A 16,817-nucleotide genomic window follows, 5' to 3' on the forward strand; every position below is an offset into this window, starting at 1 on the left:
TATGGGGTAAACCAGCCTTTATCATCACTGTCACACACAGCAGCAGTTTTCTTTGTAAAAACACATCACTTCCACATCTCTTTCTGGTATTGTGAAATTTGTAGGTGCACATAACTGACATCAAAGCATTTACAGGCTAATTCTGGGTTAGTGGACAACCTATCAAGGTTTGCTAGTTTTTCTGAAATATAAGGTTGGTTTTGGGTCTTGGACAACTGATCTCTGTTCTGCCTAATCACAGTGTAACACGTGTTGGATACCCTGCAGCACTGGATATCAACTGACCCGATCTACTGCCACAGAGTTTTGACAGCTGTACAGGACCCTCAACTTGTTTCAGAAATAAATGAGTTGCACACTGTCTATCTGTCTTAATTCAGTTTAATGTGCTTTAGATGACGAGATTTAATTTAGCAATTTGACTCAATAAAATGTTACACTTGTAGGGTCAATGGTCTGAAAATTTAATTCCAGAGACTTAATTGCATTACTTTGTACGTGGAGATCAATAAAATCAATTTGATTGAGGAAGAAAATGGCGCTTTTTACTCTCTAAAAAAATAGAATGGAAAATGAACTGCATTTTGCAGCATACCAAACGGAATATCATTATGCACATCTCTGGAATATAAAAATGATGTGTCATTTTTCACTCAGATACATCAGAATCAGCACTTTCCACAATGTGGTTGGTGGAAAAGATCACTAACAAATGCGCTATGTTAACGACTTATTTTATACTGTGAAAATTCAGAAAGTCTTCAACAACTATGTGTGTGCTTTCTTCTTAGCTGACTTCATCCAGAAAAAAAAAAATATACTGGCAAGCTAAAAGATATCACACATTATTAAGAATTTTCCCACCGAGTACTCGAGAATAGATAAAATATAACAATTCTGTAGAATTCAGTGATACTAGTGATTCCCAAAATTGATTTTAGTATTCTAAAATGTTTTTTGAAGAAACGTCATTAGTGAGTATGACCTAGATCTAGCAAAATCAACAGAGCTCAGTGTGCCAGCTGTAAACATGACCAGCAACGGCAGGTGCCGGGGTAAATGTTTACTCATTTACCTTCTTCACAGTTTTCTCCTTTGTATCCAGAGTTGCAGGCACAAGAGCCCATGATGCAAATGCCCCGGCCCCCACACTGGGGATCGATGCACTGAGTTGCAGGCACATCACACTCGGTGCCCTTCCAGCCACTGTAACACAGGCAGCGTCCTTTCGAGTACTGCCCATTGCCACTACACAGCACGGGGCAGGCTGCTGTGAAATAAAACAGGGCAGAAAAATTAAAACCGAGTTCTTCACCAAAGCTATATAAAGAAGAACATCTAAGAAGCAAGTCACATGGCAGTTGCTTTCCTGATGTACTTGTCTTTGTGCTCGCTTAAACTGACTTGAGAAATGCATTGGGTTGATTTACCTCTTGAACAATCAGGGCCCAGAAACCCAGCAAAACAATGGCAGGTTCCAGAAACACATTCTCCGTTACCATGGCAATTTCGGGGGCATTCCACCACAGACTCTAAAGGGGAAAAAAAGAAGAATAATTCAGACACCGGCTGCATGAAGTACCTGTAATTTGAACTACTACTAATGACAGCACACTCTCGCTCTGAGAGAAGTGTTTATGTTTGGTTTGTTTGAAGAGCCTATATAGCTGTGATTTTCTATTGCCGACGCCTCTAGTATGCTAGGACACTACATTCCAACAAAAAGGCTTGAATTATAATGGTAAAACCATATGAGCTCCATACTTCAAATCCAGTCCTTGCCATTTAACATCTACTTCAAAATAATGTCCTCCTTTCAAGTACTGTTTTACAAGGAATTACACTCCTTATGCCTTAGACGAAGTAATTAAAACAGAAATTCTGTATTTTGTTCTCAGCAGCAAAAGAAATGCTATGAATGGAAAACCCATGAAAAAAAAGTAAAACCATTAAACTGCGAAAACTTATCTCTGTATTCCTACACATCCTGACCAAAGTCTAGCGTTTGCTAAGAGCTGTGAAGATTATGCTTACCTATAATTATGGTATTAAAAGACACCTGCTCCGCGTTTTTCCCATCGTTATAGAAGGCCAGATGCCAGATGCCAGAATCCAAATACTGGATAAAACCTGCCTCGTGGAGACTGACAGACCTTGCCTGCCGCCCCGCTCGCTCCGATTCCAGCAGGTTGCGTTGCTCCCTAGCAATCAGCCGGCTGCCATCCAGGAGCTCCACAAAGTCATACTGCAGGGAGGAACAGACAGAAGCTTGACAAGTCACAGGATGGCCCACAGCACCACGAGCTTCCCCACAACATCCCAACAATATACTTGCATTTTGACCAAGAGCAAAATTTGGAGCAGAGAAGCAGGAGCTGAAACCAGCCCTTCCTTATTTCTTTGCCCCTTGCTAAGACTTCAAACTAAAATGTCAACTAGTCCTTCTTAGAGCAGCTTTTGTGGTGACAAGCGGCCAATGAACTTATTACACACATCAGGGGAAGAAAACATCAGTTGAAATGAACCTGTAGTCATGACTGCCACCGCAATTACAGGTGAGAGCTATCTTTCAAAGTGTGTTATATACGTAAGAATTAATAATAACATTCAATACCAATAATCTACTTTGCTTTTCATTTCCTTTCAGATGCAAGATTAAGCTGTTCAATACCCCTTTCAGACATTCTGGAGTTCTGGAGGAAGGAGAGCAAAAGCTTTACTTCCTATCACAGAAGCCCAAAAGAAGAGATGGGAAGCAAAAAACATTGCAACTGTTGACAATGACAAACTGACAGAAAGATGGTACCTCAGGTCAATACACAGCACACTGTTCTGCTAATCATCAGATTGTTAACAGTCATCATCCTGCCTAAATGATTCTATGATTCTGTGATCAGTGGGGCTTAGAAAAATATAGCAACATCTCAGATGATAAAACAAGCAAACTCACATCACAAGGTTTTATGCACGTTAATCTTAACTGGCACTACTAACCCCTGGAGGGCTAAATCTGCTCAGGGCCCTGCACTAATTTATGCTATCTGGGAGTCTGCTCTCATGGTCTGAAAGATGTCTTCTGCACATTCCTCATATAAAGATCAATGTGTATGTAGCAAAACCAGGAAAATTAAAGAGCGTTCTTGCTTGTAGTAGAGAGTCTCTGCTTTTCCTGCCAAGTCTGTTCATAGTTTCACTTTGACACATATTTATTGTATAAAGTGAATTGTAACACATGAACCTGCAATCTTCCCACACCTTTGAGATGTCCCTCAAAAGGAATTACATCCAGGGCCTATAGAAGTAAAGGCCAGTATGTGAAACTGCTGATTCACCTAAGCTAGGATAACACTGGTTACCAGGACCAGAGAATCAGCGGCTTTACACTCTGACTCGTGACCTTCAGAAACTGCTCCTGGGACAAAGGAAAACGTGATAGCCTTTGTCCCAAAACAAGGGTTTAAGTACTTATGTTCTTTTCTTGAAACTGCAGGCCAAAATTCACTGCTGTTGTAACAATATTTCTCCCCAGTAATCAGAATTATCTTCTTACTAGTCAGGATGTGAAGGCAATCTATAGTTAATATGTCTTTATCAACACCTGAGACACCTTTCCAAGCTGTCTCAAGAAGCAGAATAGAACATAATATGATTAGAATGTGCAGAAGCCAGTACCTTGGTATGCTGTCACTCTCAATGTACATGCTGCACCTCATGAAAATGAATGCAATCATTTTGGGAGAGCACCAATTATTCAAAACCATTCAACTTTCTCATTTGTCAGAGAATTAAATATTTATCTTATTTTGTGAGAGAGAGAAAAACAGGTTTGGCACTTTTTTTTTTTCTTTCTCTTCTTCCTCCTGTCTGACTCAAGAACACTTCTTTCTGGCCACATATTTCACTAATATTAAAAAACAAACAAACAAACCAAACTTATGAAGTTCTGAGTTCTAACAAGTCATCTGTGGATATTTGGAGAGACCTCCTAATTTCTATACTTGCAGAGGATCTTTTTTTGCAGGAGGAAAATTTCAGATGAAAACCATATTTCTGATTCAGGAACAAGTGATTATACTATTTGACCACTAATGGCAGACAAGCATGGTACAATTAATGATTTTGTAGTTGTAATGTAATAAGGACATGTGCCGTTATCAGAACACCATTTTAGATTACATTTTAAAAGCCATAAAGAGGGGAATTTACTGTTCAGTCTGTCCTCCAGCAAAAAACAGTAATTGATCTTAACCCTTTTAAAGGCTTTTCTTTTTTTTTTTTTTCTTTTTTCTTCTATTTAGGACACAGTAACAGAAACAGACTGGAAAAACAATTATCTTCATAGGTGAAAAACATACCAATTTTATTTTCCCCCTAAGAGGATAAATTAGTTACCTTTATATTGAGTCTAAACATGCTGATTTGCCCTACCACTCCATTCAGTTTTGCTTTAAACCAAAGTCCTTTTTTTATTCTTAAAGTCTCTTTAAATAAACATATTGATTCTCTGGCTGCACTGGAACTGACATTTTTAGAAAGTGTCACAAAGACTTTCAGGCTCACATTGATTGGGTTTTGAATGGACAGCCACCGTCAATTATTTCTGGTTGATTTATTTATGATTCCCCAGAAAGAGAGAACTATGCATCTCAGATCAGTTTGTGACATAAACATACTGGCTGTGCTTGACATGGATTTTGGTACCTAAAGAGAATACAGAAATATAATAAAACATTCTGTCCTGATTACAATGTATCAAACCTTTTCTACATGATATGTCTCTCTCATTTTGGATTATGGGACAGAAGAAGAGTTAAATTTGTTGCATTCTGTTATTATTCTATGATTAAATGCTAAGCAACTGATAGAAATGGTTTAGATACAGTTGATCTTCTGAGACGAGGGTGTAAACTATAAGACTTCTTGAGATCTCTTCCAAGCTCATTTTTATGATACTTTCATTATGTTCATTGCAGTGGCAGGATAACTGGCATCAGAGGCTGTACAGCAATGGAAAGATAGACTCTAGTTTTCTTTTACTCATTGTCTGGTTTTAACTGGATATAAACAAAGAAGTGGATAAACAGGCAGAGGCTCTGGGAGAGAAGTGGAGAACAAGGTTGCAAATGTAATATGCAAGTTTTGCACTATAGCCAAAAGTGACATGGAAAGAAGACAAGACATTCATAGAAATGTCAAAGCAGTAAGGAGGGACCTAAAGAAGATGGTGGTTTGTAGTTGCATGTGTAGAGTATCATGGGCATATGATCAGAGATATTGGAAGGGGACAGCTGGTAAGGAAACTTTACAAATGCTGGCAGAATGCAGGTAGTACTCAGTTCTCTCTACTACTTAACATAAGATCTGAAAATTCAAATACCAACGTTTGAGAAACAGGCAGCAGTTGCTCATTTGCATAAATCCTGTTATTAGCACTTGTCACTCTGTGACTAGGAGATAAGGGCAGATAGCATTCAAGAGATGCAGACATGAAGTGATATATATGGGTGAGATCCTACTTTTCAAAGTCCTTATGAAACAACCCTAGCTTTACACATCCAGAGATGGGCTCTGAGCCAAGTTTTATCATTCTGGGATGAGATCTTGGAGCTATAGTAGACAGTTCTACAGAAATTTCAGTCCTACCACGAAAGAAAAAAGCAGACATCATTAAGACATTGTAAGAAACCACTGTAGTTCAATATCTGCTACCTTTTGTGCTGTTCTGGCCCCCCCATCTTGAAAAGGCTGCAGTAAAACTGGAGAACATTCAGAAAAGGACAAGGATGATCAAAAGATTGAAGCAGCATTCATACAAAGAATGATGAAACAGACTAGAAAAATACAACTCATTGAGGACACTAGAGATCTATAAATCAAGGGTGGCATGGAGAAATCGGTGAGAAACTCTCCACTGCCTCTTCAAAACACTGCCAATAGGGTGTCAAACTAAAACTACCAGGAGGCTGCCTCAAAACACACTGAGGAGTATAGTGTGAGATATGTAGTTAAGTTGTGAAACTCCTCACTGCAAATGTCACAGACATTAAAAACTTCCATAGGTTCAAAGTGGACTATGCAAATTCATGGGAAAAAAGAATCTATCAAAGGCTGTAAAATACAAAGACAGCATCTTTGACTCAGGAAGTCCTTCAGCCATTAAAACGTTGGAGGCCAGGAAAGTACTGCAGGAAGAACAACTACAAATCTGTTGTGCTGCTACATTAATCTCTATATATCTGCTAATGGCTACCATCACAGACAGAATGCTGAGCTAGATGGGCCTTTGACCAGAACCAGCATGGACATTCATGTGTTTTGCTAGTATGCTCCTATGACATTTAGAGCTATATGAGTAAGCCACCTCGTCTGATGGAAGGCTGTGGTGAAGCCCAGAATTCACTGTTGGTCTGCCCCTGCCAGCTATGCCTGGCTTGCAGTTAAGAACTTTTGGCTGTACAAGCCACAGGGGCAAAGGGAAGTAGGAAAACAATAAACAGACTTATGCTTGCAAACCCCTCAACGTTCTATTCTATTTTATGTACTTTTGTCTAAATACCTTATTTTGTATATATAAGCTACTTTGGTAAAACATGTATTTTACCAGCACAAGTTGCATTTTCATCAAAGTCCTGTGACCAGGGCTTTGTTGCAAAAAGGCCTAAACGTTTGAGAAATATTTTACTCCATTTTTTTCCTCCATGGGCAGGAGCACAGTTACAAAACCAACTCAAATCACTCACTGAAACTGCATTTTTAGGAGATTACATACATGCTTTATCTCAGGCACCTAAACCAGACATCACTGGGTTCAAGGCCATATAAACATTCTGATAACCCCATACCCTTGGGAATCTTCAGCAGCCTTAGAAGTTCACTAGGGCACTGATAAGTAAGCATACCTGTTTTTTCAAGGTATCAAGTGTCAGTCAAATGGTTTGTAAAAAATACTCTAATTATATGCTAGCCCAAAATAGGAGAAGAGAGCTTGACCTATATCCTGGGAACAATATATACAAAATGTCCCAGAAGCTACAAAGGATACAGTAACAGGATTTGCATGTGATCCTTTCTGTTGTATAATACTTAAACATGAATAAGCACTTGGCCAGTAGGAATCCAAAGGAAAAGGAATTTGTATAACACAGATGATGGGAAAGAGATTTCGTTATCTCCTTTTCCTGAGTTTTTAGATAAAGGGTACCCCTATTTCAATCTTTTGCCAGGACATGGAATCAAGTAAGGATTATTTTTCATAGATGTATCTATCTTCTCTTGTAAATGCAGAGTCCAGATCAGCAGCGTCAGTTTTATTCATTCTTGCTACATATGTATTTCCTTAGATCCTGTTATTATTGTTATCATTAAAATGCCATTTGTATTCCAAAACCCTGTTTCCAATGGCCGGTAACTTTTCTGAATCTATTTTCTCTGTGATGGAATTTCTCATGCTTGTTGTCAGTCTGAGGGTGAGTGTTCACATATGAAAATCGGAAGAAAATCCATTTAATCATTTTTATGAGGATCAAATTTTTAAATAAACCTAAGAGCATTTTCTGCATTCAGTAAAGTGCTTGTAGTTTAATGGACAGTAAGCTAAAAAATAAAGCTAATGTAACATTCTGTGATTTTAGCTGCATGACATTCCTTTGCTGACCCATATTCTTGTCTGTGGTTTGCGACTGCTTTTTCAATATTTCTATGTTCTAGGTCTTTTACAAGCTATGAATGAAGAAAAAACCCTTTGTTTAAATTCTATTTATTAAATTTAAATAATGCAGTAGCATTAATTTATTTTTTTTTAAAGTGGGATTAAAAGAAAATATTTTCATTTTGCAGTTATGGGTTTGCTGTTGCAACTACATATCAGGCATTACCAGTCAAGCTTCATTCTAATGATACCATTAGGTTGATACACTTAGAGTTGTGTCCAGGGGAAACCCATTCACATAAAAAAAAAAAAAAAATAAAAATCAGTTATTCTCTAAATGGGGTAGAAGAGCATGAGCTCAACTCTCTTTTCAGGTGGAAAAACGGTTCATAGCCATCATTTGGACAAATATTGAGCTGAAAAAAATCTAAATGTGGAGGGTTTTAAATCCTTAAAATAAAATCTGAATGTAATTAATTCTAAGATACCATTTCAGACAATGATTCTCCCTTTCTCCGGCCAATGCAGAAGACTATCCATTCTTTTATACGTTAACGTTTTTATAACTGTGGGTAAAAAGTATTTCTTTGTTACTAGGCAAAGGCACAGCCACATGCAACAACAAATGTTATTAGAAACCTTCTGAGTGGTGGAGCAGAATAAATCCTATGTGACACTTAAGAACAAAGTTGAGACACTGGCTGTCCTGTGGAGATTGACATCAGAACCTCTGTTTACTGTATCTTTGTAGACACATATTACTTTTTTTTTCTTCTATGTATTTATTTAGTGAGACATCAGGCTGTAAATACTGTAGCATTTGCTTGTGAACAAACTGAAACTTTCTTAAAAAACTGTTGTGTTCTTGCTTGGAAATCTGGTTAATGAAGTCTTCCCCAAGCACTCTCAACCACATGTGCAGCCATAAGATGCTGTACTAGTTTGTTTAGGTTTTTCAAGATATGTCTGTATATCACAGAAGCAAAGAAGTACCTACAAATTCTGCATGAAACAACTCCCTGTCTGAAATAATCATCATTGCTCATGGCATCCAGAACAGCTCGTGGGTAAGAATACCTGCCCTGCCCCCTTCATTTTAGATCCTATCACTTATAGTATTATAAATGTTTTTGACATCACATGAAATCAATAAATTGCAAAAAAGTAAAACTAAAAATCAGCAAAATGGAAAAGTATGTAATCCTGAGAAAGAAAAAGATACAAAAGATACAAGCTCACAGTTTTCAATAAAGTGTCCTACTTTTAATGCAAGCCATTCTCACCTGAGTATGTGAAGGTGGTAAGCCTTTTCGACCATATACTCCAATCAATGCATCTTTCTGAAGGGATATATTGAATTTTAGAAATTGTGGCTGATCAATGAAGAGTTGTGATCTCCAGAAAATCCCAGGGGGAACTTCTTGTATTGCTCTTCGTCCTATATCAAGTTCTCCAGAATCTATAGTGTTGTTTTCTTGTGCAAATCCCCCTAATTTTCCTGACAGGTTAGAATAAGAAGAGGTTGGAAATTAGTATTCCTTTCTTGCTTTCAATAATCTTTCATATAATCAAATATTTAGAATCACCTCAGATAAAATGTTACCTGACAATCTTTCTGAACGCAAGATCCCAGGGAATTCACTGATTCCAAAATAAAAAGGCAAAGATACCACAAATACCTACCAAGTACAAAACCTGTAACTTCCATAAGCACTACCATTACAAAAACTGTTTAAGGACCTACATTAAATTAGCCATTTTTTCCCCTAAGTATTTTAATCAGTGTTTCCAGCATAAAGTCTCACATTAAAAAAAAAAATCAGGTAAAGGGAAGTGCAGTATACAGGTTTTAAGAATAATATATACATAAGTCCACAAGCAGTCAAAAGAACTACTAATATACAGTCTTTTCTACCTTAAATATCAGAGCATTTATACAATACTAACATGTCTAGAGCTCTGGTAGGGTTTTTTTTTTGTTGTGTTTTTCTGTTTTTTTTCTTTCTTCACTCCCCCCTCTCTAAAGACAATGTTTCTTGCTCCATCCTGCCTATGTCCTTATGCCTTCATCCCCCATAAAGCCTACATCCTCTGTGTTCCCTAGCCTCAGCCCCAAGCTTGTTATCACCTCCTTGTCCACACTGCCTCCTGAATAAACTGTATAATAGCATCTCAAAATCTAGTACTTTTGCTGTTTTCTGTATCATGAATATGCATTTATCCTGCAGACCAACTACTAGGAAGGAGCAAGAACATAGCACTGAAGGCCATTAATGACTTTTCTCTATAAAGCATTTGTGGAACTATCAGTTAGCCTTAGGTGGCCAGTGATGATGGCTTGGAAATGCCCAGAAAAAGGAAAGGAGATACTAACATGCAAAAGGCAGATGATATCAAACGCTAACACAAAAAAAACCCTTTTTGTTCAAGTGGGTAAGTCCAGGCAACAGAGACTGTATCTACACTGCAGCTCGAGTACAGAACAGTATCATCCAGTCTGCAAGGCTCTGTGCCATTCTGGTGAAGCACTATCAAATAAATAAAGCTGGCAGGGGGCTTTGACAGAGGTCCTTTCCAACCCCAAATATTCTGTGATTCTGTGAAATGAAAGGGGTAAAACTGTTCCAGCCTAGAGAACTGTGGAGAAGACCTTGGGGGTACTAGTGCATGAGAAGCTCAATGTCACCTGGCAATGTGTACTCATCGTCCAGAAAGCCAACAGTACCCTGGGCTGTACTGAAAGAAGTGTGGCCAGCAGGTCGAAGGAGATGATTCTCCTCATCTGCTCCGCTTTCTTGAGATTCCACCTACAGTACTGCATCCAGCTTGGGCTGCCAGCATAAGAAGGACATGCATCTATTGGAGTGAGGCCAGAGGAGGGCCACAAAGATGATCTGGAGGACTGAAGCACCTCCGCCATGAGGAAAGGCTGAGAGTTGGGGTTGTTCAGCCTGGAGCAGAAGGCTCTGGGGAGACCTTATAGCAGCCTCCCAGTACCTAAAAGGGGCCTACAAGAAAGGTGGAGATTTTTAACAAAAGCATGTAGTGGTAGGACAAGGGGTTTTAAATGGAAAGAGGTTAGATTTATATTAGATGTAAGGAAGAAGTTCTCCACTGTGAGGGGTGGTGAGGCAATGGAACAGATTGTCCAGAGAGGCTGCGGATGCTCCTTCCCTGGAAGGCCAGGTTGGATGATGCTTTGAGCAACCTGATCTCATGGAAGGTGTCCCTGCCCATGGAACACTGGAACTAGATGATCTTCCAAGTTCCATTCCAACCCAATCTCTACTGTGATTCTACAATGACTCTGCAAAACACTGAGCAGGGTGCTATGGACAGCACAGGTCTGTGGCAGATCTGAGATCTCCACATTGTCACTGGTGGTACCACACAGGCACATGCTAAATCTGGCAAAGATTACAGCTTTCTCAAAGCTCATAGGCTTGTAAACCACAAACTGTGGTTTAGTTTGTGGCAGTGTCTTACACCTGCCAGATCTGTAGGAAACAAAACTACTAAGACTGATGCACTGAAGAAGTGGTTTGCACAAACTGTCACCACCCAGCTTTAAAATGTGGGATGGTTTAGATGAATTTGCATCTCTTTGAGGCCAAAGATTCAGATCTGATGTTCAGGCACTAACTAACTTCATGCCATGCGTGGAAGCTGGTGCTAGGGTCAGAGCCTACTTTGATCCAATGTAATCAGCACTGTCAAATCTAGACTAAAATGCAAAGATGTGTCTAAGAACTTGCTTATCAACACATGTCAGCTCTGGAATAAGCAAGTAACATCACATTTAGGCAGCTGGCACATCAAGGTGAGCCTTGAGTAAAGCAATATAAAGAAAAATGGATCTGTAGTTACAAGATCTCACAGTCTGCTGTGTTTTTACCAATTTATACTCTTACTTTCAGCAGCTAGTCTATGGTAAAGATTTAACTAAAGCCATCTGAATGTGATAAGCATGTTTGAGCGATGCTGGCTTGTCTCTGTACAAGTGTTGTGAAGAACTGACAATGCTCTGTTGCTGTCCTGCCTTTTATGTTCAAACTCTACATTATTCATCATTTGATGGAACAAACTGACACAACCTTTTTGCAAACATTTAGACTTTAAAAAACTAGATTAAAATCTGAAATGCCAGGTGAGGTCACAGATTGATCCTCACCACTTTTTGTGCATCCAAGATGAACAGAGACTGCTGCTGAATTAAACAGGTACAGAGGCTCTACTGAGATGCTTTGAGTGGGGGCTTATATCATCATCAGAGCTGTGCTACAATGGTGCTGCAGTCACTGAAAATGTCTCATTTACAGGATCACCATATTGATCAGTGTTTTCCTGAGAAGAGACAGTGAAATATCTGATCTTAGAGAAACCATTTTTTTACACTTTTCAGGGTGAACCTTTTTAATTTTGGACGTAATGCTTCACGATATTCTTATGTTATTACAGAAGATCTATCTGTATTCACTGTTTTGGTTCATTTATGCATTTATTCTTACCACTTCCTTTAAATAAGCAGATGTGTCACGTAAATTCACACACTTATGATTGTTAATCACTAAACAATAAACACTTGTTTGCAGTATTGATCTGCAGCTTCCTCTACTACATTTGAAGGGAAAACCAACTACCTCTTACTACTGCAGAGATGAACTAGAGAGCTTAAGCAGATGCACTTTATCAAACATTTGACCAACATGCCAGGAATGCCTCTTGCTGAGCTTCAACACTTATCCTTAGCAGATAATGATCCTACAGACTCCCATCTTCTTCACCAAAAAAGAGGCAGTTTTACCCTGTAGCCACATGCCCCTCTAACACTACACTGCATCTCCTGAAATCATCACTAGTTGTTTGCCCTTGTAAGAACAAGGCATGAAATGTTCTTTGTTCCCTGCTGTATCTCAATGTGAATAAGAAAAAAATCTTTGTGGTATCATAATTTCCTTTCCACTTTCTAAAGAGTAACAGTTCTTGAACACAGCTTTAAATCAAAATATGAAATGTCATGTTCACACAATTCCATAATGACAAAACAGTCCTAATAGGAAACAAAATTTAAAAATACTTAGCTTTACATTTATGCAAAAGATAATAATAAAAATACAAATAAATATTTATAGGTAAATAATACTTATATAATGATTTGTACTTCTATTGCTAGATACACTACTATTTAATTTACAAAATACATTCGTTTCCTGTATCATATATCTAATTTATAAAATCATTATATGATGCATTTGTGATACCAATAAACCAATGCATTAGGTCTAATTAATAGGTAAATTTTTTGTTATATTTAGTATTCTAAAATTATATTTCTACTGTCTGAAGTTAGTGTGGACAAAATCCTGAGCTACTTTTAATTATTATACAAGAAAAATAATTCATAAATGTCACTAAAATGACATGAAGCCAAACTCTCTCTCCTTATCTGCAAACATTCTATAGATTAAAACACAAGATACACCGTGAAAGTAACTGAGTATCTAGAACAGAATAAAAATGAATGCACAATCAAAATACATAAATGCTCAACAGTAATTGATGTGCAGTGTCACACATAATACAATTTTCCATCCTTCAAAGGCACTACTAATTAGAATTTTAGGTTGCAAGGCTGGCTTTACAGTCAATAGCATGTTCTCCCGTTTCACTGAATAACCTTGCATTCAGATCATTCACTGTGAGACACCTGCACCATATCCTTCTGCAACAGCCATTTCAAGAAATGAAATAAAAATTCTCCTTAGAAACATACCTTTTCAGAAAAAAAAACCCAACAACATAACATCTATTTAAGAAGTTACTATGGCTTTAATTAACATAAGATACCGTAAACAAAAAAAAAAAAGCTCAATACATACAAGTTAAAGCAGGTATAATGTATTTTAATGAGTATATCACAGAAAGTTCATCTAAGTCAGTCAAAATAAATGCCCCTTTTCCGATTCAGTTTTTTTTTAAAAATCTGCAATTAAGCATATATTATTATAAGGTATTTCTGAATTGCACATAGATTTTATATAACATAAAATAAACCCAGTATCATGTCAGATGTGACCAGCTGCTAGAATGCAATAGTTAAACAAGCTCTTTTCTATCACTTAGTTGTAAAACCAGACAAAAGCATTGATGTACCTCAAAAAAAAAGTTTGTATTTGATTAAGGATGACTTACAAATTACTTTGCAGACCCTAAGCTGAAAAGGCCTACAAATTCTTCATATCCACACAAAACACACATTCTTTACACCACCTTATACAACCCTGAATCAAGCCTGCCCAGATAAGCAGGTGGAATGTTGCCTGCAGTTTACTGTTCACCTAGAGAGAAGCACTGGGAGAGGGAGGGAAAAAATATATCCACAAAAGAAACAAACAAAAACCCTTTGGAAAAGGCTTGTTCAGAGTTTGAAGTTTCACTTAACAAATGTTTCTCATTTAAGGATGATTTAACACGCTTTTACTGTCAATTTATGTCTAGCTGTTTCCAGGTAAACCACAGCTGAATTTCCTTGAGAGGTTGCAAGGATGCATTTTCAAGTTTACGCTTTGCTCATTCATCACAAAAAGTACCTGTACTTCTGAAAGGCAAATGAATACCTGGGGTTGAGGACAGAGTGGGCTATGATTTTCTGGCCAAAGCAGGCCCAGTATTATCCAGTTTAGATGAGAGAGTCCCAAGGAAAATGCCTAGCTCATATGGCACTGGGAATTTCTCCCACCTGAATCAGAGGAGTATCAGGATATTCCCAAGGGGCTAAAGAGAGGCACTACTGAAAGTTGATCAGCTGCTGAAGTACCCAAATGAAGCCTTTATTGATTCTTCCTACAGTTTTCAGTAACTAGTATGATAGTACAGGGCTCTCCTCCTTAAATTTCACATTTAGTCATCACACTTTCCCTTATGCTTAATGTTCCTTCTGTGGTTTACAATATGTATCCTCTGGTCTGTCTGTTGTTTAGTATTGATGTACGCTGACAAATGAACACTTACCACATTCTGCAGAGAACAGCATTTTAACAGTTGATGGAATTAACCCTGTTTTCTTCTAGAGTATTTAGGGACATAAAAAAAGAAAAATGGGACTTGATTTACTTGTTATTTCCTTATATTTTTGAGGCAAAGTATAACAGGTTTTAATTTGTAAGAAAAAAAACCTCAAAATGATCAGGGGAAAGACAACAATTTGTATTTATAAAATATTTAAAAAAACATGTATATACGTTATACAGGAAAGTATACTGGCCACTGAGGGCAGAAGACACTGGGATGATGAGCTGTCATGGTATCAGTATTCATTAACCATACAATAGCTTTTTGCTATTAATTTTAAACAAGTAAGAAAACAGAAAGAGAGAATGAATATCTAAGTGAAAGAAAAAGGCAGTAGGGTAAAGGAAATGAAAAAAGGAAAAGTCCCACTGGAGAAGTTTCATATGCTTAAAAGATGACAAAAAGAATGAACTCAGCTGTATCTTTTCTATAACGTGGAGCTGTAATAACTTGAAAAATTTTCAGGTTGTCAACTGCTGGCAGAGGCTTCCTCCTCCTCAGTGGTAAGGAGGTCAGCTCTACCTTGTGAAAGGGAAAATGGATTTTTGTGTAATGAAGCAAACACCGCATTCATCAACCATTTAAATCAAGTTTTCCATTCAAAATCTATTGATTTTAAAGCCTCTGTTAGCCAAAAGTGCACAGGCTCTTAAATGTTTTGAAAATCTTAAAGGGCAACCTGGAAAAAGGTCGATAAAAAATAATCCCTTTATGTGGTTTGTATTTTAAAAACTCCTACAACAAAATTAATAAAGCTGTTTTGTTTTCACTTTATATATCGTTTGGATGATTCAGACTCAGTAATATATGCTAGAAACTTTGAGAAAACAAATGAAAATATTATACAGGACCTCAACTTTCAGAGTGTATATATATATAAAATAAAAGAAAACATCATAATCTACAGAGAAAAACACAAGCCATTCCATTGAACAAGGTCATCATGCCATAGGAAGCTCCTTGATTATAAGATGCCTTCTAAACACAGCTAAGAGAGAAGCTTTGAAAATATGCAAAACCTCCCTAAAATGCCTTTTCTGGTGTCAACTCTTCAGAGACTATCCCTCCGGTCACAGAAAATGAATGCTTTTGGCTGAAAACTATCCAGGGCTCACCAAGACTCCCAAAGACTGAATCTTTGTATCGTGTCCTCCTTATGAAATAGCGTGTCCTGTCACCTCAAGACTCCCTGGCTTTGCTGTGGCCATTTCTGCAGCAAGAGACCACAGCCACCCCAGCCCCTGAGGAAAGATGGTCTGAGCCAGTCTTGGCAACATCCTGCCACTTCTGAGGACCCCACAACAACCATCATGTTACCAAAGATTTTAGAGTAAGTGGAGGTTCCGTTCCTCTGGATGTGAGGAGAGCTCTTCTAGCCGCATCAAACATTACATGCCCTTGAGGAATTTTGGTTGATGGCCAGCTTGCCTAATAAGATCAATGTTATTGCCTAGGGTCCATCACTCCCTTCACATGCTAGGTAGGAGGAATGGTGTGATCTTTTCAGTTGAAATACAGCTCCTGTTTAATATCTACAGAGCATACATATTTAAAATTACTATTACTTAAAATTACTCTGTACTTCCATTAAATATACAGAATTTTGGAGGAAAAGTGTTAAAGTCTGGTGACGCAAGTAAGACACAAGAAATGGAAATGCTCTGAAAGAAGGAGAGAAATTGGTGCCTGTTTCACTTACCGTTTTCTGCAGCTGGTACTGTTACAGGATGTGTTGGCACAGTATCAGAATTCACTTTTCCGTTTTCAAATGTATCATTTTCAGTTTGCTGCAACTGCCAGTTGAGGCCAAACAGATGCATTGCTGATGGTAAAGGATACAGGTTATTTGATGCTCTTAACCACAATGACAAATCACACAAATGATGACTTTCCATGCTTCGCAGCAGAATAGCAACTCATACATTAAAAAATTAAATTACAGGAACAAGCACCGACTGACTAATAGTTCAACTTAGCAATGGCACTAAGCAATTACTACCACTGTCCTTTAATGATACAGTGCTTTTCGTGAACACAGTTGACAGAAAGCTCACCAGCCTCATTTTGAGACTTTTACCAGTCCCAAATCAATGTTCAA

General features: G+C 37.9%; 1 protein-coding gene across 1 annotated transcript in view; it reads right to left on the reverse strand.

The window, feature by feature from the left end:
• Positions 1-16,614, reverse strand: part of LOC103781747 (teneurin-3-like) — a 97,970-nt gene extending 81,356 nt beyond the window's left edge. Inside the window, 5 exon segments of the mRNA XM_008949468.1 lie at positions 1,076-1,270; positions 1,431-1,532; positions 2,035-2,245; positions 8,932-9,146; positions 16,419-16,614. Coding sequence (XP_008947716.1) covers positions 1,076-1,270; positions 1,431-1,532; positions 2,035-2,245; positions 8,932-9,146; positions 16,419-16,614 — 919 coding nt within the window.
• Between the last annotated feature and the right edge of the window lie 203 nt (positions 16,615-16,817).

The sequence above is a fragment of the Merops nubicus genome, unplaced genomic scaffold (genome assembly GCF_000691845.1).
Source record: "Merops nubicus isolate BGI_N331 unplaced genomic scaffold, ASM69184v1 scaffold12541, whole genome shotgun sequence".
In the NCBI taxonomy this organism is placed as follows: Eukaryota; Metazoa; Chordata; class Aves; order Coraciiformes; family Meropidae; genus Merops; species Merops nubicus.